Source organism: Canis lupus, chromosome 6, assembly GCF_003254725.2.
Source record: "Canis lupus dingo isolate Sandy chromosome 6, ASM325472v2, whole genome shotgun sequence".
NCBI lineage: Eukaryota > Metazoa > Chordata > Mammalia > Carnivora > Canidae > Canis > Canis lupus.
Window position 1 is genome coordinate 56,974,997 of NC_064248.1, and position 24,143 is coordinate 56,999,139.

Consider the following 24,143-nt stretch of genomic DNA (forward strand, 5'->3'; position numbering starts at 1 on the left):
TGTTAATTATATATACCATGATGTGCTAAGTCAGCAATTGTCTAAGTACATCAAGCAAGAATGTGGTACTTGCATAAATCAGCCCGAAAGTTTTATTAGGATCAGTTCAACAGCCTCATGACTTCATTATCTATGGGTTTTGGGGGGTTCTTACAAAATAAACTATAATATGCATGCATCTCACTTCTAGGACGCAGTGTAATGTGGTAGAAGGCTCCAGTCATTTTTCTTATCTCAGCATTCAGGAGAACATAAACCCTAGGGGCATTCCTGCTGTGTATCTTTGGTGGTGACTGTTGGTAGATGCTGCGGTCATGGAAGACCTAGAAGTCAAATGTACTTCCTAACAAGGCTTTGGATTGCTTGCCTGATCTTGAAGCCCACAACAAGCCCATGACAACACTCAGCTAAGGCTTTCTGCTTGATTTGAAACTCATTACTTGAAATTACTTCAATTTAGATATCCGAAAGAACAGCAGTGATAATTCTTATGATAACTCACAATGCACTCTGCAGTCTCTCATCCCAGAGTTCTTTAAAAATTCTTGGAGGTGTCCTGCATCATTGGTAGCTTTGTTGTTTCCTAAAAGAAGTAACCTTGGGACTGTTTCTTGAATCAGCTGCTGAAAATAGAAAATTTTGAAAATCTGCCTTTATAACAAAGAGAAGAGGTTAGATTGACAAAAATACCCATTGGTTGTCTGATAAGTGCTTTCTCTAATGATAATTCAGCCCCTGGTGACTGTGTCACATTAAATATGTATATTCCTTTATTCTGTTCTCTTTCCTCTAGGTGTCTCAGGGTTCCACGGTCCAATTTTCATCAGGAAACTTCTCTTTGTCAGCAGAAACAGAAGAAAGGAGCTTCCCCCATGGAAACGAACATCTGTTAAATTGGGCTCAAAAGGAGTACGGGGCAGTCACTTCATTCACTGAACTCAAGATAGCAAGAAACATTTATATTAAAGTGGGAGAAGGTAAATTGTATGTGGTTTCAGTTAATGACTGATTTATGGAAGTCAGTTGTTTTCTTTTCAGAGACCAGGTGGTTAGGGCAAGGAAACTTAGAATTATAGAATGTGGGAGCTGGCAGGGACCTGAGAGATCGCTGGACCTGCTCCCCTCACACACACCCGCTCTTACCTTCTTCCTTCTGAAGACCTAGGCCTGGGATCAGCTAAGCAGGCAATGGGGAGCAGCATGGTTGGGAGAGGAGATTATGGTGTAGGGTTTAGAAGATCTCCACACACAGAAGTCAGAAGCGAATGAAGGGTGAGAATCTGAGGTGAGGGACAGGAGGTGATCTTTAATGGCCTTCGGGAAGAGTTGCCAGAATGAGTCAACGTTTAGGGCGTCCTCTTACCTGTTGATCTGCAAACACTGGGAGCCAATGTTAGTTAATGGTCTTGAAACATAGGTTAAATTTTGGAAAATCGCAGAGGAAAAGTGCTTGAGTATATTTTTAATACTCATGCCAGTTACGGGGACAAATTATTGGAGAAAGGAACTGTGTGGCCTTGATAAGAGATTGCCCATTTTAATTTCCTTGCCTTGCAGAGGGATATAAATATCTGGTAACTCAGCTTGAAGGCCCATTTTTAAAAATAACTTCTTTCATCATTATTTTTAGTTGAGTATATTTGGAGCCCCCATAAGTTACTAGAAATAACAACTCTTGTGAATGAGTTCTTGTTATAGTCAGGTGATTGTATGAAAACTGCATGTTGGGCTTCAGCGTCCATCTGCTTTCTGTTGGATTCTACAGCAGTTGTCACCCCTTCCACAGACAACATGGCAGCACAGCATGGGTTCTCAAATGCTTGTTCCCAGCCTATTCTTATATCTGGGCTGTTTGACAGATGTAGGGAAGGCGGATACTGACGTTGGAGTCTGTGCTATTTGCAAATGCCACAGCAGGTGCTTCTCCCATGTAATCCTAGGAGAAAACCATTATTAGCCTCACCAGTAATCCTAGGAGAAAACCTTTATTTCCCCCATTTTACCGAAGGGTTAGTGGTGGGTTAAGCTAGCTTGCTAAAATTTATGTTCTTAGCAAGGGACGAAGCCAGAATTCAAGCCCAGGTTTCCTGACTCTTGAATCTAATGCTTATTTCCTGATGCCCTAAGGTAAGTTTTACTTAGCCAGGTAAGCGCAGCCTAAAAATGCAAGTAGGCACCTGGATGGAGAGACTTGTTCAGCAGAGCACAGAGAAGAGTTTTAGATGAGTGTTAGATCTAAAAAGTTGAAGTTTGTTACTGAACTCAGGGTGGTCAGGTAGCTATTAATATAAGTCAGGTCCCACTGGAACAAAATGAAAAAAACCTCTTTTACTGAAGGTTCTAAGCCCTGCCAGGGGTCTGCATTTCTGAAGCAGAATTCTAGTAGCATGAAAGATACTGATTACCAGCAACCTCCCCCCAGGAATTTGTTAGAATAAGAAAATGTATTACAGTAACATTTAGAATGTTGAGCTGTTCCCTTGATAGTGCAAGACCTTTTATGCAGAGCCATTTGCCTGCCTTGAGAGTGAGGGTTTAAGGGTTTCCCCAGGGCCACACACTTGAGTCAGGGAAGACCTTAAAGGACCTGTTGTCCAGTCTAGTAAAAACTGGTGACTCCTTAGTAACACCTTTGGAACCCCTGAAACTTGATTCCAGCCCCCCAGTTGGGTAGTAATCACTGGTGAACAGCATGGAGAAGAGCAGTTGAGGGAAATGATGGTCCTTGATTAGGTTGGTGGACTACAAGGTGATGTCTGTCACCGTGGATCAGGCTCCACTGAGCAGGACTCATCAGCCAGCTTCCCAAAACCCAACTTGTCTCCACTTAGCTTGAGCCCAGGGATCCCAGGCCATGAGCCTCCTCTTCCTGTATCCCCAGTGGCTCTCAGATGTGGTCCCCACCCCAGCAGCAGCCTCATCACCTGGGAACTTGTTAGAAATGCCAGTTCTTGGGCCCACCCAAGGAGAGCTGAATTGAAAACTCTAGGGGTGGGGTCTAGCCATCTGTGTTTTAACAAGCACTCCTGATGATTTGGACACATTTGAGAGCTACTGCTTTCACCTGTATACCTCAGTGGAAGAATTGAGGCATTTCAGTTCTTATCCCAGCTGGTCTCATTAACTGTGAGACTTCAAGCAACCCCCTGATTTGCCACTTAGGCCTCAGTTTCCCCAGCAGGAAAACGAGGGGTTTGCATTACCTCCCAGGTTCCCAGAGTATATCATTCTAGGTTGCAAAGTCATTTGTCAATCCTTTCCTAAAATACAAATAAGCATGTGACTTTTCCCCCCAAAACTTGCCAGGTTTCTGCCCGGGGATTCCCCTTTGTGGTTTCCTTTCTACTTGGCAGTTAGTGTAAGTTTTGATGCCAGGCATGCGGAAGGTCGTTTGGGGGAAAAAGAACTCATACACACACATGTGTACACAACAGAAAGTGATCAGCTTATTCAACTCAGTGACAGTGGCATCTGGGACTTGAGCCTTTAATAACAGCAACTTTTAAACAAACCTTTCCTAGTGGCTTAGGAGCGTCACAACATGGGTGAGTTTTTTGTTATTTATCTCAAATCATTGTTGGTCAATTCACAAAACCCATACCGTGTGCCCTCTATATGCCAAATGCACACCAGGCATACCTGTGACCCGGATGACTCTAGGCCATCATCCCAAGAGGGTCGTAGTCTCTTGAGTTCCAGACTAGTTTGTCCCTGACCCATACACCCCGCCTCTGATTCTTGAAACCATTTCAGTCTTACCACCCCAGTATCATTTTCCGTCCTGTGATCTGGGGGAGGCATCCGCAGGGCTGCAGCTGCGCGGTGTGCATTCCCCATCTGTTCATCTGGCAAAACCTTCAGCAGATGTGGAGGGGAGGCTATAGAGCCCTGGCCTCTTCGCTCTGAGGGGGTGTGTAGGGAAGAATGCAGAGGGAAGACCCTGCATGCTGGGGCCTCGGGAGCTCCTCTGGTCCCCTCTGGTTTAGGCCTGGTGTTGAGGGCACCATGGCGCCCAGAGCTATGATGGCTCCGTGTGTGCTTTAGACTTTAGCACCAGGGAGGCGATGCAGGCTTGGTGGGGGTTGGGATCAGGGCGCTATCAACCCAGTCTTGGACCTCCTGGGCTGATTCCTCTGTCCTCAGTGAGACCTGCATGTGAATTTGAACCCCAGCATCCTGTCCATTAAATGAAAAAGGCAGAAGTTTGTTTCATTAAAGTGCCAGGGCTCTGATTAATTATCCCTTCTGAAAAAAGTTTGCTACACCTAGAACTTCCTTGACACTGGTCCCAGCTGTCGCACTGCCAGCAGTTTCAAGTTCTGTTTAAACATTTAAACCGCTGGCTGGAAATCCCATCAAGCACAGTGCTGTGTAAACGGCGTGTGCTGTTACAAGAGTATCTTCAGACTTTCGGTACTTGTATCACTTGCCCTGGTGGAGGTGATGAGCAGCCCTCAGCACCAGGAGATGATGTTTGTGAAAGCACCTTGTAAACTGTGAAGTGTTGGAAAAGCATTAGTCATCTGTGTCAAGGTTGTGAGAAAGAGTGAAAGTCTGTCCTCACCACTTCCCTCAGATTCCTTTCAACCTTGAGATCTAGAGTTTGTGAGGAATAAATAGGGAATGATTAATTCCACATAGCAGGCCAGGGAATCAATTAGGTGGTTGGTTCTCCTATCCATTGAAATAGCAGACATCCAAGGAGGAGCATATCTGGGGGATAGGATAGATCATTGATTCCAGTATTAAGTATGCAGGCTTTGAAATATCTATTGGATTTTTCAGTGGGAGGTACTTGGTCCCCCAAAGACAACACAGCTCTGCAACTCAGAAAAGGAGTTATGATCTAGGTACAAGTCGAAGCCCTGGGAATGATTGAGATCGTCTAAGAATACAAAAGGATTGAGGAAGGAACTGAGTTCTTAGCCTTGGCTTTATATCAGGATCAACTATGGAGCTTTTCAAAAAGAAAGCTTCCTAGATACCCCCTTCCCTTCCCCAGATCTTCTGAATCAGAGTGTCTGGGATGAGGTCCAAATAGGTGGGTTCTGGTGTGCACCAAAGATTGAGGATTGCTGGTGTTTAAAGAATGAGCAGAGGAGGAGGAGCCAAGGAAAGAGATGAGATAGGTCAGAGAAAGTGGATGAGGACGAAGCAGTTATCACAGAGACCAAGAAAGGAGAGGAATTAGACCAAAAGAGAGTGCTGGAATTGGTCAGCTGGAGGTCCCTGGTGACCACAGGGGAGGCATTACAGGGGCGCAGTGGTCGAGGAGTTAGTTCTATAGCACTTCCTAGGGCTTGTGGTTCCCTGTGTTCTGCACTTGCTCACCATCCGTGTCACCTTCTTTCCTTCAATTCTGGTTACCATATAGCTCTGTGGTTTGATGGATTATCCCGTGCTTCTTTACTTTCAGATCAAGTGTTCCCTCCTACATGCAACATAGGAAAGAATTTTCTCTCGCTCAATTACCTTGCTGAGTACCTTCAGCCCAAAGCAGCAGAGGGTTGTGTGATATCCAGCCAGCCCCAGGATAAGGAAGTACACATCATTGAGTTAATTACCCCCAACTCTAACCCTTACAGGTGAGTGAATGTGTGTGTTCTGAACTGAGAAGAGATGAAAGGGGTGCCTGGGTGGCTCAGTCAGTAAAGCGTCGAATTCTTGGTTTCCGCTCAGGTCATGGTCTCCCGGTTATGAAATTGAGCCCCATATCAGCTCCATGCTCAGCGCAGGATGTGCTTCAGAGTCTCTGCCTCTCCCCTGCCCCTCCTTCTTCTTGTATACTCTCTCTATAAAATAAATAAAATCTAAAAAAAAAAAAAAAGAAAGAAAGAAAAAGAGAGATGAAAATAAAGATCTTTGCTGACTTGAGAGAGGTACAACCCTACCTGTGTAGGAGGGAGGGAGCCATTGATGCTTTGGGTGAATTAACAGAAGTTTTGAAGAAGGAAGTGAAGGCACCAATGGTGTATTTTATTTTCTGCATCTGTGTCTAGATGTCCTTCTAGATGAGTTCCTGAAGCCTATTCTGAACTTCCAAGCACTAAATAAAGGACAAGATTCCTCTTGCTCCGTCATTATCTCCTTTGACTGAAGTTATCTCTGATAAAAAATATATATATAAAATACGCCTTATTAACATAATTATAATTTTAATAACATTCTGTTTTTAATAAAATTCTATTCCTAGCATCCTCAGAACACATTTGCAATCATACTTTAAAGCTCTGTGTGTGCGTGCAGATGTGTAGGTGTGGCCCTTCATCATGACACACCAGAGAGCCATTAGATACAACCTGCCTCCTGCTTGTGTTCTTTTCTCCCTCTTCACCCTCAGCTTCCTGCCCCAGGACTAAGAATTTAACTCTCCTGTCAAGAATGATTAGGAAATTAAAAAGAGAATAAAAGAGGAAAAGTGGCTTTCTCCCACTGTAGCCTGCATTCCTGTGGACTAGTAATTTAAAATGTAAATTTATATTGTAGAGGGATTTCAAAATTAAAATTCTAATCAAATTTTACTTTCAAAAGTGAATAAGCTACACATCAGTTTTGGGAAGATTCCATTCTGTCCCACATGAAGGATTTTGTGGAAAATTAAAAGGGAATGGGAATAGAAGCAATCTGGCAAATGTGCTTAGATATTAAGCCTCAGGCTTCATTTGAGTATATCATTCATCATATGCTTTACAAAGTGTGTAAAACCAAATGGAAAAAAAGACTTTCCTTTAAATTCAGAATGACAGAAATGTTATTGTTTGGTTAAAAAAAATTCTCTTTTGTACTGAATTCTTAGAAGTTTGGGTTCTGTTCATCAATTTTCCAGTAATCACTTGGTTGACCATCTGTTTTCTTTATTTTAATAACTGTATATCCAGAAGTTTGGGAAAGTAAATGCAGATACGATTCTGTAGCAAATGTTAATGGCTTAAGCAAACCTTATATAAGTCAAATTCTCCAGCTTTCAGTCTTTTATTTTATCTGAAGTGTCCTAGTTTGTTTTGTTTTTTTTTTACTACCAGGCCTCAGTCAAATTCTCCAGCTTTCTGTCTCTTATTTTATCTGAAGTGTCCTAGTTTATTTTGTTTTCTTTTTTTGTTTTTTAAATATTTTATTTATTTATTCATGAGACAGAGAGAGAGAGAGAGAGAGAGAGAGAGAGAGAGAGAGGGGCAGAGACACAAGCAGAGGGAGAAGCAAGCTTTCCTCAAGGAGCCCGATGTGGGACTCGATCCTGGATACCGGGATCATGCCCTAAGCCGAAGGCAGTCACTCAACCACTGAGCCACCCAGGCATCCCTGTGTTTTTGTTTTGTTTGTTTTACTACCAGGCCTCCCTCCTCCCTACCACCTTCTACTCCACCAAACTGGCACTTACATTTCTAGTTTTGAAGGATTTTGAGCATATAGTAAATTGGAAAGTTACACATTGAAAGTGTTGAAGTTTGAAAAACAGTAATTCTGCTTTAAAAGTAAACTCCTCTGGTTGCCCAAGTCCATTTCAAATAGTAGATGCATTAAGTAACCATTTTTTTTTTCCCTAAAGAAGGAGAAAAATTTTAGTGTCTAATTATCAGCAGGCATATTTGTCTATTGTTATGTAAAACCATTTTGTTTTGTGTGCACTAACAATCTGTTTTGCACATGTCATTTGCCTGGGATCAACTCCAGCTTTTTAATCAACTGGCCAGACACTGGAAACATGAAGACTTGGAAGAGAGGAGATAGTTGCAACTTTCTGGCATTTGGGTCCTAACTTTGCCTTTGTTTTCCATTCACAGTGCTTTCCAGGTGGATATAATAATTGACATAAGACCTTCTCGAAAGGACCTTGAAGTGGTCAAAAATCTCATCCTGATCTTGAAGTGCAAAAAGTCTGTCAACTGGGTGATCAAATCTTTTGATGTTAAGGGAACCCTGAAAGTTGTTGTAAGTTGGTTGAGTTTTTCTTTGTTTTGATGCATGGTACCAATTTGAACTGTACTTAACACATGTTATTTTTGTGGAGTTTCTGCTTCCCTGAGTTCTCTCTGTTATTTTTCACTTTGTAAAATAGGCTGCTCCTTGGTTTCTCCTGACAAAGTCAGACAGTGGTGGTTAAAAGCATGGACTCTGGGGTCAAGATCAAGATTTGAGTCCAGACTCTGCCATTTACAAACTGTGGCCTTGGGCAAGTCCCTTAACCTCTCTGGACCCTGTTGCCTCATTTGTGAGATTCCTGAAGTGTATGAGTGTAGTTTCTAGTCAGAGTAAGTGTAAAATAATGAGCACAATAGGGCCTTTCATGGCTGACAGTCCTGTAAGGGCCTCAGTGTTATGGTACTGAATATCACCTCTTATGTTGAGGTTAGGTATTAGGGAAGGTGTGGAAAATAGGGCTGACTCCAGCTCATACTATTGACTTTTATTTTTGAGATAAATACATGCTATTGGCATGTCCTTTTGCTTGCTTCTAACTTCTGAGAGAGAAACACTGATAAATCAATCTTAGTGATAGAGAGGTCAGTGAAGTGATAGAGGAAAAAGTACCTGCAGCCTATTCCCTAAGCATTGGTTGGAATGATAGGCAAATAGGTAGTTTCCTGAAAAGTTTGATGCTGATATTTAGTAAAATAAAAATTTTCAAGATTTATTTATTTATTTGAGAGAGAGAGAACACGTGTGTGAGTGGAGGGCAGGAGAGGGGGAAGGAAAGAGAGAGAGAATCTTAAGTCAACTCCACTCTGAGTGTGGAGCCTGATGTGGGGCTCGATCCCATACCCTGAGATCATAGACCTGAACTGAAATCAAGAGTTGAATACTTAAGCAACTCTACTGTCCAGGTATCCCAAAATGAGTCTTTTTCACATATGTTTAGGGAGATAACTCTTTGACAGAGTATTACACAAATTACATTGAAAGTTTAAGAAAAACTCCCCCCTCCTCATTTTTAAGAAGATAATTACCTTAGCATCTCTTTTGTAGATTCAGATTTTTGTGCATTATCTTTTTAAAAAAATTGTCTGCTTCCTTTTTCTGTACCTCCATTGAATCAATTGGAGAGAATTTTACATTTTCAGTATTTTGCGGGAAGGGATGCCTTTGGTTTGGTGTTCTTTATTTGTGGCACCTTTAATGTGATACGGTAGTCAACAAAGCCAGTGCTCCCCTAGGCAACATCGTGTATGAGCACTCATCAGAGGCAGCAGGCAAAGCCATGAGCATACACATCTTAATTTTAAAGTAATTGTTTCTGGTTCCTGTGGGTTGGTTTTGTTGTTGTTGTTGTTGTTTTTAAACTTTGAGAGGATCCAAATAAACGATCATGTGTAAGGGTGATACATTAATTTGGTGTTAAGAACAAAGCCCAGCCATGATTTTCTGAAGTCAGAGCTGTTTTGATTGCTTTCCCTGGCATGGCATGAGGGGTGTTGGTGACCTGGGTGTCTACATCATTTGCTGCCTGGCACACCAACTAAATGTTTTTAATTTCAGAATAACAAAAACAGGAAAGGGAATCATGCTTTGAAAGGCAAAAACATACGGTACATTTTCATTCTCTGCTGGAGTTGTGTAAATGTTCTTTGGGTCCTGACCCTTCAGTGGCTCTCTCTGTACCTGAGCATGTGTTCCTGGTCCATGGCAGTCCTGGAGTTCACTTTGAATGTCTTCACTTTTCATTTGAATAAGAAATGCTACAAATGAGATTGCTCATCCTAGTGCAAGATCTGTTTATATTCCCCTCTTTGGCTGTACTCCTGTTTCAGGCCAATTTTGGACAATGCATGACAACATTACTAAACAATTAGGTAATGTTGCATGATGTTCTTTTTTATTCTCCCAATCAGTTTCATGCTTTGTGATTTCCTAACTCCCAGTCTCAGATGTGAATTCTGCCTGTTGTGAGGGAAAGGTACCTGCTACCAAAAAAAGAGCATCCATTCATGCCTACAAAGGGGAAATGGTTTATAAACCATTATAAACCATGCCCATAATATTTTCTTTGGAGGCAGCCTGATAGAGTGGAAAGAACCATGGCTTTGGTGCCTGACAGGGCTGGAATCAAATCCCATTTCTGACTGTCATTATTCTTAGTTGATAGTAGGGAAGCCAATGGACTTCAGAGTCTGTAGCCTTACCTGTGAAATGGGTATGATGATAGTAGTCACCTTGGGAGTTCTTGTGAGGCATGGCAGAGTTCATTCATTCATTCGTTCATTCACTCATTCAACATTTGTCAGGTGCCTACTGGGTATTTTCATCTAAAGTATTTGGCCCACTGTGTGCATAAGGTGAGTTCTCAGCCATACGTGCTACTCAACTTCTATGCATCTCAGGCTCCCCTCTCTAATAAGGGAATAGTACTAGCTAACTCCTACTTGAGAGGAGAATTAAATAACACATGTGAAGCTTCTAGCACAATGCCTGCCATTAAAAAAGAGTTCATCTTCCTTCCACAGGCAACTTTTCAAAAGTTTGTCTATAGGAACAATTAACTTCTCTAAACAAAGTGAATACCAGGATGCCTACTAAAAGAATTGTAAGGAACTTGATGGCATAAATGTAAAGAAGAGCCCATTAAACATGAGTGGCATGTGTGTGCATGTGGGGAGTGGGGCATGGTCAGAATGCACCCTCCAAATGACAGAAGGGTCCAGAGATATGCGAAGGGCAGTACTGTGGACGAGAATGGGAATACTAGAAGTGTCCACATTAGTACGCCCAGCTCTGGCTTTGTCTTCAGGTCCTTTTTGGACCATGCATAATCACATTTTGGAAGAACCTCCAAAACATAAAAGAATAGATGGAAGAAACTTACTAGAAATTTTTTGTTGTACTATTTCAAAGGGTCTTAGCACTTCAAGGTTAGTGATAGCCAGCTTGTTCTTTAAAAAGACATTTTAATCCCAGTTGGGAATATGCATTACACCTCTGACCTCTCAGACTCTCCCCCTGCACCATCAGTTCTGGTGCAAGTGTGTGGGGGGGCAGGGGAGGGGAAGGAGGGAGGGAAGTGTGTAGACTCTCCCTAGCTCATCATCCTTCACAAAGATGTGGCTGAAACATGGTGGTGGTATTTGGAGACCCCCTTGAGCACCCCCCATTTGGAGTAGCTACACCGAAGCCTTGGAAAAGTCTGAGGTCTCCCAGAAATACAGGATGAGGAATTTGCTCATTGCTAGGAAGGAAACAACTTGCCAAACCTTGCTGTTGTACAAACGTGTAGATAGATTTCTAGCCTTGTAAGTCCCGAGGTGTAATCAATATGAGTTGTACTGACAGCTCGTAGATTTAATGTGGAAAGGTGTAAACAAATCATTCCATATTGGTACGAAAAGGACAGGTGGCAGTTGTGATGATAGTCTTCTGGAAATACAGTATTTTCTCAGCTGTCCAGCAACATGAAAGACCAGGGCAGATGAGGCCAAGCAGTACTGTGTAGGCCAGTGTTGCAACTCCAGCCAATCAAAACGACATGCTGCTTTAAAAGGCCAGAAGCTGCGCCTAAGAAACTAGGTTTTAAGAACTCATTGGGTTCTCTTTATCTCAGTTTAGTTTCGTTTAGTTTTTTTTCTTTAACCCTTCCTTCCTCTAAGGTGTTTTCTCTGAATCAGAGTAAGAGCTAGAATATTCCAAACCTGGGAAACTGAGTTTTTCACAAATGGCTGCGAAGCGTGCTTAAAGCTCTGTCTGGTTCCTTTTTATGCATGATTGTGACTGGCCAGTCTAGCAGTTTTGGGCAAGCACTTTGGGTAACAGAAAAATACACTGGGGGAGATCCTTTGAGCTTTGAATTAAAAATATGTGTTCTCAGCCAATATCCCACAACCAAAGAGGCCAAGAGAACTTAGAGCCTCTGAATCTTCTATAGTTTTACAGTGGGAAAGGATTAATATTTAGTCATGTTATGGGCAAACAGAATGGGAAACAAATGGGGAATTTAGGAAAAATGCTGCATGTATGTAGGAGAAAATAATTGGGCATGGAAATTAAAGTGATTTTTATACAGCATGAAAATGGTCTAATCTGCATGCTGGAAGAGCTTTCCAGCCTTGTTGGAACAGTTGTTGGAAATGTGGTGCCTTCGCTTGGGTGTCTCCTCTGCAGCACTCAGCTCCCGCACAATCTGACCAGATCATTGCCCTAAGGGCCAGGTGATGTGGAAATGTACTATCCATGTCTTGGTTACTCAGTCCTTGGACAGATTTCTATCATTCACTTTTAGTTTTGTGACTAATTACCAAGTGAAAGCTTGTATTGTTAGATAAAATATTGCTACTTAGAGGGACAATAACTTTAATTAAAGTAATTAATGTTTAACACATAAAATCTAAGCATATTCAGTTAATAAAATTGACAGATGAATACAATTACAGGGTCACTAAATTGATCATAAATTATAACTGAAATATCCACACTGGTTATTTCACCATATGGAATTTAATAGTTTACAAAGATGAGATGGTCTCCACAGTGAAGTAAGTAGGTTGTGCCTTCTTTTATTTAAATCCAGGGTACAGGAAATAGAAGCATGGGCATATTTTTGGCAGCATAACATGCACATCTATTTACTTTATACATCATTTTAAAGAAAAATAAGGGCAAGTTTGGTATGTATGTGTATATAATTTAAACATTATCTCTAGCAACATTCTAGGTATACTTAGTGTGTAGCTACTTAGTGATCTTTGGGTTATTTTTATCAACATAAGCAACCTAAGTGGTATGATCAAATGCATGAATAGATTTCTTTTAATTCGCTATTACAGATTTTCACATCAGTGTCCTTAGCCCAAGGAAAATAAGAATCAAAGAATAAATAGTTCCTTCATATACAATGTAGAATCTGTTTCAGATATTTAATTCTTATTTAAAGCACTTTTTACTTTTAGACTCATGAGTGAAATTTTGCTGTTATCTTCAGGCTCCTAACAGTATTGGCTTTGGAAAAGAGAGTGAGAGATCCATGATAATGACCAAATCAATAAGAGATGACATTCCTTCAACCCAAGAGAATCTGGTCAAGTGGGCTTTGGACAATGGCTATAGTCCAGTAACATCATATACAGTGGCCCCTGTGGCAAATAGATTCCATCTTCGGCTTGAAAACAATGGTAAGCATGACTTTTTTTTCCCCCTGAAGTAAAAATATCCACGAAATGAGGCTTTCCGATGAGAAACTCTCATTTCAGCTTATATGGTGCTGTTGTTCTGTTGTAAGTTTTGATGCTTCATTTGACTGCGTTATAAAGTGTCAGGTTATCTAGAATTGTGATAGATTATTTTGAGGAAATGATCTTGGGTACAGATTTTTCAGTAACCGAGTTAATTGCATGTTGGAGAACTTTGTCGTACATCACATAATTCACTGTGATTACCTTAAGAACAAATTAGCTTGGCTTCTTCTCTCAGAAGTGTCTACTAAGCACTTACAGTGGAGGTACAGCTGCTCCTACTGCAGGGGAGAAGCCCTAGATTAGGCTGTATCTTACTGGACAGTAGTCACCAGGCGCTTCTCACTCTCACCCAGAGGGAACACAGGAGTTCTTACCCCAGTTGGATGGAGCAGAAAGTAGAATATTAACAGATTCTTGAGCTTTTTCCAGAGCATTGTAGCTAGTGAGATTCAAATGGCAAGTTTTCTGATCTCTAGACTTGTTCCTCACCCCAGTGGTACTGCTACTGAGCATGAGTACAGGCCATTTATTATTCACCATTGGAAGAGGAAGTTGGTTAACCTCTGAGTCTCAGGTTGTTCCTCCTCAGTAATATGGGAGAAAAAAAAAAAAATAGGCCCTACCTCAAAGAGTTGTTGTGAAGATTTTTGTCAATGTACAAATGAGAAACCCTCCAAAGCTCTGACTTCTTTTGGATCCATACAGCTATGCCATCTTTTTTTCCGAAAGATAGTATTGAAGGAGGATTAATGTCCTGTGGTCATCTGTATCTGTATTTCCTGCTCCCACTGAGACGGATTGACCTTAAGCATTGGCTTTGAGACTGAATATAGACAAAACTGGGAAAATTTTTCTTCCCTGAATTACTGAAAATAGGACAGAACACTGAGCATTAATTATATGGGAGTATTTCTCTCCCTTTGAAGGAATAAGTGTACCTAAACAGCTTTTTCTTTCCTTCTTCAGGACAAGGTTCTAAAAGGCTAAGGTGCCCAGACACCTGTCAGAATTAAGCAGGCAAAAAGGAGGTAGCAAATAATTAAAAAATGCCAGTATTGTTTCATGAAATCCTTAGAGAAATTATTTTAAATAATCTCTAGATTCAAAGGAGATATTTCAATGGCACTTGAAGAATATTATTGTCCCAATAACTTACTCAAATCATAGATTTTTATAGCTTGTAGGGCCTTAGAAATTATCTAGTCCAACGGTTCTCAACCTTGGGTGTACATTGGAATCATAAAGAGAGCTTTAAACATATTTATGATTAGGCACTACTTCAGACAGTCTGATTTTTATTTGACTTGGGGAATAGCCTGGGTATAGGGAATTTTTTGTCTCCCTAGTGATTTTAACGTGCAGCCATAAGAGAACTACTGACCGAATTCAACCTCAATTTTTTTTTTTTTTTACATTTTTTAAATTTAAATTCAATTTGCCAAATAGAGTATAACACCCTCAACCTCAATTTTTAAAATGACACAACCAGGGGATCCCTGGGTGACTCAGCGGTTTGATGCCTGCCTTCCACCCAGGGTGTGATCCTGGAGTCCCAGCATTGAGTTCCACATCAGGCTTCCTGCATGGAGCCTGCTTCTCCCTCTGCCTGTGTCTCTGCCTCTCTCTCTCTCTCTCTTTCTCTGTCTCTGATGAATAAATAAATAAAATCTTAAAAAAAAAATGACACTACCAAGACACAGAGAAATAAGCCACTGGCCCAAAGCCACTCAAGCCAGTTAGAAAGACCACAAGGACTAGAATTCAGGCTTCTGGATCCGCATATCCTTCATACATTGCTTGTTAAGAGTAATTTTACACATGCGCACTCTGTGTTAGTTCCTCTTGTTCTTCCTTCTAATGATGATGATTGTGGCCTGGCATCAGGCATTGATGATGTTTTGCTTTCTTCTGTCACCATCAGAGGAAATGAGAGATGAGGAAGTCCATACCATCCCTCCTGAGCTACGGATCCTGCTGGACCCTGGCTCCCTGCCTACCCTGGAGAACCCACCCATCCGGGGAGGAGGAGGCCGAAATGGAGGTTTCCCCTTTCCTTTCCCGGATATCTCCAGAAGGGGCCAGAAGGAAGGGGGAGAAGATGGGGTCCCTCGGCCAAAGGACCCTGTCATCCCTGGCATACGACTGTTTCCTGATCCCAGAGAGCCTGAGGAGGTGCAAGGGAGTGTGGATATTGCCCTGTCAGTCAAATGTGACAATGAAAAGATGATTGTGGCTGTAGAAAAAGATTCTTTGCAGGTCAGTACAGTTTCTTAAAGGAGAGAAGAGAAAGCCACCTCTTTCCCCATCTTGCCCCAGGATGTGTTAGCTATTTCCTTCTAGCTCTTTCACTTTTGAACTCTGGGGACTTGATACTGTTTTCTCAGTTGGATGGACTCATTTCCCCTTGGCTGTGATTCTTACTCAGGTCCTGTTGTTCTCAGTTAAGGGGGGGTTCCAGATCCATGTGTGTCAATATTTTGGTATTGAATTTCCAAGGCCAACAAACACAATCCTTGGTAGGTTGGGAAGAGGCAAGCAGGGAGGGGGAATGCAGGCCTCCCGCAACCAATACTGTCTGGGAAGACCAGGGAAAATGGGAAGACTGGGAAAACATGTTCCCTGTGTGTTGCAGAACTGCTTGTGAACCCCCCTTTACCTTTTTGGTGGTGGTTGTTTCAGGCCAACAGCTACTCAGGAATAGAGCTCACCCTGTTGGATCCTACCTGCAAGGCCAAGATGAATGGCACCCACTTCATTTTGGAGTCTCCCCTGAATGGCTGTGGTACTCGGCACCGGCGGTTAGCCCCAGATGGTGTGGTTTACTATAACTCTGTGAGTGTTCTCCAGAACAAAGCTTGGCCACTTGCCAGAGTTTTGTTGGGTGTTACCTTAAAATTAGCCTTAACATTTCTATGACAATGAGCAGAGGCATATATCTCAGGCCTAAACAAAGCTAAGCATCAGTTCTCAACAAAATGGAATGTACTTTAACCCTGAGTCTACACAGTGGAGCCAACCAGCTCTGTGGTCTCTGTGGCCTCATTTGAGTCTTGTCCAGAGGTGAGAGTACTTCTCCCTTCCTCATGAGCAAAAGAACCAAGAGAAATCCAAAAAGGGCCCTCAAGAAATTATTACCAAGTCTCTCTCCACTTTTTGAGAAAGATCCTAAATTGAAGCAAATCTGCCTTTGACGTTACCCAGAGGGAGATTACATAGATTCCCCCAATGATAATCCACTGCCAAAGCTAACCTACACTTTTCAGAAATCATTCTTGTCAGCTCATTCATCTAAATCGTTTTTCTTCAGATTAATAAGCCTATTCTTGCAGAAATACACACTAGGCAGTGAATACTGAAAGAATTTGAAACATGAAATTTCAAAAGAACTTTATAGTGTTAATTTTGCAGTTCAGGTTATACTTCAGATGGTAAAAATAAGGTTCAAAAACCCCCGGGCCAGTTTTGGGTAGATACACTTGCCCTTCGGTAGATACACTTGACCCATCCAGAGGAAACACTGGAGATCAGGTGCTCCATCAGTGTGGCTCATGTGGGGACTGACTCTCCTATGGGTGCAAGTTTATTATTCTTCAGACTTAGAGTGTTTGAGCTGGAAAGAACCTTAATATGATCTCATTCAACGTCCTCATTTCACAGGTGAGGAAATTGAACTCCCAAGAGTTAAGAGACTTGCTTAGATTCAAAGAACTAGTTAACGGCCTAGCCAGGACTGAATCCAGCTTCCTGACCTCTCATCCACTGTCTTTCCCTGACACTAGGCTGGCCCAGCTAATCTCCCTTTGTTACTGGAATAATTTATTAACCTTTGACCTCTATAGTGAACACCCTCCTGCCAATTCCAACAGTAATTTTCTTACATTATCCAGTTTTTCCAGATATAAGGAATGGCATACATTACTGATATACTTAATTTTGGAATTTTAAACATGACTAAATTAACACCAATAAGAAGCTATGGTAATCTGTGGGTTAAGTAAAAAAAAAATACCATTTGCCTCAAAAAAGAAAAGTATATCCTAAGCCCTTAAAAATCCCTTTCTTCTCATGGGTTTGTGTATGTATATGTGTGTGTTATGATGATGATATGTAGCGTAAGCAATATTCTAGGTACTTGGCTTCAATTCCATCAATACTTTGTTCTATGGAACTGGCAAAGAATGGAGAGGTGGTCTTCCTACATTCTCTTCCCATGCTGCTTCCTTCAGTGAATATTGTAGTTGTCCCAATTATAACTATTTGTAGCAATTTTCCAACTTACCATATATTTTTGTTTTGCAACATATTCAAATATCTAATAGGCCTGTGAAACAAAACCAAACTAAAAATATGACTATTCTATACAGCAAATAAATTAGGACTTTATTTATGGAGTTATGGTTCTCAGGTGAATTTCTCATATTATTTAGAACTAACCTAGGAATAATCATTTCAACCAATGTTAAGGTAGACTGTCACAGATTAAAACATGATTCTTTCCTACATTCATACACACCATACACAAAGAAGGGGGGGGAGGAAATGAAGAAAAAGAAGAGTACAGAAAAAAGATGAGGATATTTGTTCATTAGTAAACATTGGGTACTTTGTTTCCAAGTCAAAGTTTCTACAAATCTCTATGGATATGGATACAAATAAGAAAAGCTCCTTGAATTTGCCCGCTCTTAGTATTTCCGAGAATTTTTTTTTAAGATTTTATTTATTTATTCATGACAGACACACAGAGAGGGAGAGAGGCAGAGTCACAGGCAGAGGGAGAAGTAGGCTCCATGCAGGGAGCCCAACGTGAGACTCGTTCCGGGTCTCCAGGATCTGGCCCTGGGCTGAAGGTGGCGCTTAAACTGCTGAGCCACCCGGGCTGCTCTATTTCCTAGAATTTTCTATGTAAAGAGAAGCCCCTAACAAGAAGCCCCCATCCCCTCCAATGTAGATTAGTCTACTGACAACCCCATTTAGCCCCATTTCAGTGCCTCATGTTTTCCCACTGTTTGAAACAAGTCTTATTTTTCACAAGGAAAAATGCATATTTTAGTTTAGGTCTTAATTTGAATGTATGTTGGGTTTCTCTTTATTTTTATCTCTTTGAAGATAAAATCCTAAGAAAACTTGGAGTCTTTTTTTTTTTAAGTCAGATTTTCACTTTGCACCTGAATTATTACATGGGTGTTTGTGTGAGGTAGAACCAAATCACGTGATTGGTGTTTTAATGACATTGTCTGTGCTTTCTTTGCCTTTTAGATTGTGATACAGGTTCCATCACCTGGAGATAGTAGTGGCTGGCCAGATGGTTATGAAGATTTGGAATCAGGTGATAATGGATTTCCGGGAGATATGGATGAAGGAGATACTTCCTTCTTCAGCCGACCTGAAATTGTGGTGGTACGTTTGTTTGCAGCAATTAGTTTATGAGAATGTTGTCTTTTTGGTTGGCTTTAGTTGGGAACTGTTGGGGGCTGGGGGAGTGGATGTTACAGACCAAAGCCTACAAAGTGCCAGGGTCTTCACCCTTCTTTTGACTGTGATTTATCTCTGTTTTTATTTGTTTATTTGTTTTCCCCAGTTTAATTGCAGCCTGCGGCAGGTGGGGAATCCCAGTAGCTTCCAGGACCCACCCAATAGAAACATCACTTTCAACATGGAGCTATACAACACTGACCTCTTTCTCGTGCCCTCTCAGGGGGTCTTCTCCGTGGCAGAGAATGGACACATTTATGTTGAGGTATGAGACCTGGACATTAGCCTTGTGCTTTTAGATTAGGGCTGAATTGTAGTAGCTCCTGGGGCAGAGGCAAGCTCCTGCAGCAGAAGACCTCATTGTGTTTTTCTCCACAGCCCGTAACCAGCTCTGGGTGAGGGCTTGGCTCAGAAAATGCATCCAGGTGGATTTCTGACCAAAGCAAGACATTGCGTGATTAACTACACGGGGATAGTGTTTTACAGATGAGTGCTTTTAAAAAATTAGTTGTGTGAATTCTACTAATAAAGCCTTATTCTTGCTTGTACTTAGCTTGTCCTTCCAAACTACAGTTCAGTAGTTGCAGTGTTAGAGTTAACCAGGAATATTTCACCCCACCTCACACAGTATTTTTTAAATTGAACACACTTCAATGAAATGCTGTGTGCTATCCTGTCTCATGAAAATTGAGGGTTTGTTAGATCATTATCTAAATGTATCTATAAATGTATTAAACTGTTTCATATGCATAATGGTAATGATTATGCATAGCATAAGTCTGTGGAATAACTATAAAAATATTAGGCAGTGGTAGTAATAATGAAATAATAACAGCTAACATTTATTGCAGACTTATTTTGAGCCAAAGTTGGTTGTAATTATTGTAGTAATTCACTCTTCAAGGCAGTCCGATGAGACTAGTGATATCCCCATCTTAGGGGTGAGGAAATTGAGGCACAAACTTGTCTAAGGTCACACAATTAGTAACTAGTGGACTTCAGAGTAGGGTCCATACTCAGGTTGTTTGGCTCGAGAGCCCACAGTGTTACCCACTAGATGCGACTCTCATTTATCTCACAGTGCTATTGAAAGGGGAGAAAATGTGACCTCTTAGCAGTGCAAATATCCAGATTCAGATTACATTCTAGAAAAAGATAAATATCCTTATGGCCCTCAGATGTCTGCTGGTCTTACAGGAACATCCTCCTCTGCTGAGCTAGTTTTGGGGCTAAACTTCAAGCTTATGTTTTACTTCACTATAGGAGGAGTGAGAAGCTTATGGGGTCAAAATGGAATACTTCTATATGTTGAAAGTGACTTCAGAGCACATATTTCTATTTCAGAAAGATAAATAACTCTCACATGTGTTCTGATTCTGGGATAGAGCCCAGTGACTCTAGACATTTTCCTGGATCTCTCCTCTTTTTTGATTCTCTGTTTTGAGAGATCCTCTCTTTCTTTGGGTATCCTTTCTTTCTCCATGGGGGGAAATATACTGCTTTCTACATGCTGTTCCTAATTATAGATCTCTTCTTATCCAAGATCATTATTTTCTTCTTGCATTTCTGGCTGCACAGTCCACATGTGTGCATTTGGGCAATGACTCTCAGTCATGCCCTAGATTTTAGGGAGCCCTGCCTAATTGCAGTTTGTTCTTTTCCAAATGTGTACCTGGCTCTGCTAATTTATGGCTTTGCTGCTTTATGCTAATCAGTGACCAATCATCCTCCTGTATCCTACCCTGGGTGTTTTGGTTTTTCTCCCCAGTCCACCCAATGCTGGATTACTTAAAATTCTTTTTTTCTCCTTATTTTCACATTTATATCTTTTCATATATCATCTATATTTTTCAAAGTTAAATTTAGTCAAAGACACGGTCAAATGATGAAAAAGAAATGGACTGAATCTTTTTGATATTTTAAATATCAAGTGTATTGAGGAAATTTGAGGAGCGTGGTATATGTTTTAAAGTTGTTTAAAACCACCTAAATTAGAGAATCTGTAAATATTTTGCAAAATAAGGTAGCAGCCACACCCAATCTTTGTTTCTGTTTGAACTCCAATGCTGATACTTAACTTACTTATTTAAACAAAACTCCCTGAATCGCTGACTTGGTCTAAAGAACTATTTCCAAGTTTCTACTCTCAGCTGTCCTTATGACACACCCCCAGAATCCTGTTCCTTCTAGACCATATTTTTTCCTTTAATCCAAGACATTACTGATTTTGCCAGTGGTCATCTTTGGGTGATAGTTGGTCACATAATGGCAGCTTTTCTGTTAGTTCATTTGTCTTGGGGTGTTAAAAAGAAGTGTTTGTAAACCCCCAAATTTAAATCTAGAATAGTACTATTAATTATAGCTGTCATTTATTGACTAGCTGGGAACTGTATTGTTTGCGTGTAATTGTGACTTACAGATCCTCGCAATAACTGTTTCTAGTAGGTATTGGTATCCTTATTCTGTATGGGAGGAAACCGAGGTTCCGAGTTCACAGAGCACATGATTTCCTGGGCTTGTCTCCCTCTAAGACCTGTAGTCCTTTTACAACTCATTTCCAGGCCTTTTTTTAATTATTATTATTTTTTTAAGATTTATTTATCTGAGTGGGGGAGGGGCAGAGGAAGAGGGAAAAGAATCCAAGTAGAGTCCAACGCAGGGCACTATCTCATGACCCTGAGATCACGATCTGAGCTGAAACCAAGAGGCAGCCACTTAACCCACTGCACTCTTCACCCCCACACCATTTTAGAGTAGAAGACTTGGTGATAATATTTTTTTCCTCTAAAACAACTTTTTGGGATACCTTAGAGTTTCTACTATTACATGCTTTCTTTTGAGACTAGAGGAAAGATTTGCATTTCTAAGTCTGTTTTTGCATTGTGGATTCTGAGTTCATGTAAAAGGACACTTTTTAGTAATAGATACATGTAATTTGCCATCTTTCCCAGATAAAATATATCATTTTTCAGAAATATTGCCAAAATAGTGATGTGTGAATATTTAGAGTCCCAAACACTACTTTCGGGAAAGATTTCCCACCAGGTGTTCTCCCCGGACCTCATGGTGGGTTTGGCTGACCCTGTGGCTACTGTGAAACAGTAAAGAGAAAATAGACTTCAGATTTCAAGGCCTAGGTTTAAGGCTTGGTTTTATCCAGTGCTTCTGAGGTAGGATTTTGAACAAGTCATCCATCCTGTATGTTCAGTTTTTCCTCCATTTATAAAATGGAGATGAAACTATTTAGCTCACGAGTTATTCCAGAGGGATTGAGCCTGAAGGCACCACAAAGTGACATGATCATAGTCCTCTTCATTGCCGAGTGTCTTGTAGTTAACCAAGTAGGAATCTTTCAAAATACTGCTGTGTCCTCAGAGCCCCATGCGATGTCAGGGGTTTCCCCTGGGTTCTCAGAATGGAAAGTGTGTTTATATCTCCACGCCTTTTGAAAGGATGCTGGGGCTATTGACTTATGGTTAAGGACTAACCTTATTTCTAAAGTGTTTAAGTTTATGCTGATCCTAAGTTTAGTCAAGGAATGAGGCATGAGGGGAAAGCAGTTCATGCAGTGATCCATGTGTCACCACATGGAGAATCCACTCTGGTCTGGGATTTTAGCTGAGTTCAGGACAGTTGAGGTTTGAATTCTGTTTATACTTGGCCAAACACCACTTCCTGTTTCTAAAGAAAAGAACCTTAACAAGGTTTGGACGTAGCCCATACAAATGTTTTGTAAGAGGGGGAAGTATAATGAGTTGGAAACAATTCCAGATTAGATTTCCCTTAAAATACCCTTGGGCTTAAAGAGCGAAGGGAGAGTACTTGGCAAGGCTTGGTTTGGACCTGTGAGCAGCTAGGACACTTTGCCAGGCTTGTGATCGCCACCAGATTGCACGGCCCCGGACACTAAACGCCACAGGCCAGCTCTGCCTGCAGGCCTGTGAAGCAGGACTTGAGATGAATCTGTAGCTGTACCGCAGTGTTTTAGGCTCGTTCTGACTTGTGGCAGTTTAGAAGTTCAGTCCTCTCTGCCTACGTTAAGTAGAATCTGCCTCTGTACTTTATTTTTTGACTGGTTTTGAAAAATAGCTTTTCAGGTGGTACACTATTAAGACGTGATATAATAGTAGGACACTAGGGGCTTTGCCTGTTGGTATTTCATTTATTTTGGAAAATCCACTTTAGGTGCATGCTGTGCTTTTATTTTTATCTCCCAGAGGACTTATGGGGGGTTGAAGAGGCTTTATTCGTCTTATATCAGAATCTTCCAGACTGACATTTGAACTAAATAATTCACTGTCATCACCCACACCAAGTTTAAATGGAAAGCATCTTTTTTTTTCCAAGAAGTCTGTATTACTTTTGTAATTAGAAAGAAGACTGTATAAATATGTTATGAAAATAAATCAGTGTCCCTCATCAGAAGCGCTGAGTTGGTCTGTTTTACCCTTATGCCTAAAGTAAAAGTGAGATGCCAGCTTGGTTCTGATTGATCTTTCTGTTCTCTTGTAGGTGTCTGTTACTAAGGCTGACCAAGAGTTGGGATTTGCCATCCAAACGTGTTTTATCTCTCCATATTCAAACCCTGATAGGATGTCTGATTACACTATCATTGAAAACATCTGTCCTAAAGATGAATCTGTGAAATTTTACAGTCCCAAGAGAGTGCATTTTCCTATCCCACAAGCTGAGATGGACAAGAAGCGATTCAGCTTTGTGTTTAAGTCCATTTTCAACACCTCACTGCTCTTCCTACAGTGTGAACTCACATTGTGCACCAAGAAGGAAAAGGACCCCCAGAAGTTACCTAAGGTTAGTGGGCCTTCATCCATCTCTAGGTTATTTCGACATTTTTAGGTGAGGCAGTGACCTACCAGAGAAGTTTTATCACGAGTTATTGCAGGTTGAGGTTTTTGGTTTGGGAACTGCCCAATTGAAGTAATAAAATCTGTGTTAGCAGGGAACCATGAGTTTTATGGAGTCTTAGAGAATAAATCCTGATAGTATGACTTTTTTTTTCCATGCATGCTACTTAGTAGTATCTTACAAATGATAAATCAAGACTGTTTTCCATTGAGAGAAAGGTCTGGCTTTATCTTTGCAATTCAGATAGTGTGTGGTGCCAAAAATACAGAGAGCTGAAAGGACAAGTTCAGTGTGAGGATTAATTTTTCCAGGTCCCAGTGCAATTTGTATTGCAATTGTTTTCTGACCTTCTCTGGGTGAATTATAAGGTTGACTTGTCTCAGGAGGACTTCTAAGGGAAACTAACAAATATTTTAATTTTTCTCAGCTTTGTACTGCTTCATCGTGTTTGCCTCATGTCACTCCCCATATTGAACCAGTACATTCTGTTGCCACAACAGAAATCAGAACACTTTGACCTTGTTGGAATGGCTGTGTAGGGGGGAATCTGCAAGGTTAATTACCTCTTGAGTTTGGCTTTGTGCAAGAAAGGTGTCTCTGTCATAGTTTGTTTCTGTGATCTGCCATGGTTATGTATAATTCCATATG

The 24,143-nt window shown here is 41.0% G+C and overlaps 1 protein-coding gene across 7 annotated transcripts in view; it reads left to right on the plus strand.

Moving 5' to 3' along the window:
- The window catches only part of TGFBR3 (transforming growth factor beta receptor 3), a 194,757-nt gene that overhangs the window by 140,380 nt on the left and 30,234 nt on the right, over positions 1-24,143 (plus strand). For all 7 annotated transcript variants that reach the window (XM_025417676.3, XM_025417675.3, XM_025417678.3 and 4 more), the window contains 9 exons: positions 794-977; positions 5,417-5,585; positions 7,782-7,929; positions 12,905-13,094; positions 15,079-15,413; positions 15,837-15,989; positions 18,414-18,554; positions 18,736-18,894; positions 23,142-23,441. In XM_025417676.3, the coding sequence (XP_025273461.1) occupies positions 794-977; positions 5,417-5,585; positions 7,782-7,929; positions 12,905-13,094; positions 15,079-15,413; positions 15,837-15,989; positions 18,414-18,554; positions 18,736-18,894; positions 23,142-23,441 (1,779 nt within the window). The remainder of the gene's footprint in view (positions 1-793; positions 978-5,416; positions 5,586-7,781; positions 7,930-12,904; positions 13,095-15,078; positions 15,414-15,836; positions 15,990-18,413; positions 18,555-18,735; positions 18,895-23,141; positions 23,442-24,143) is intronic.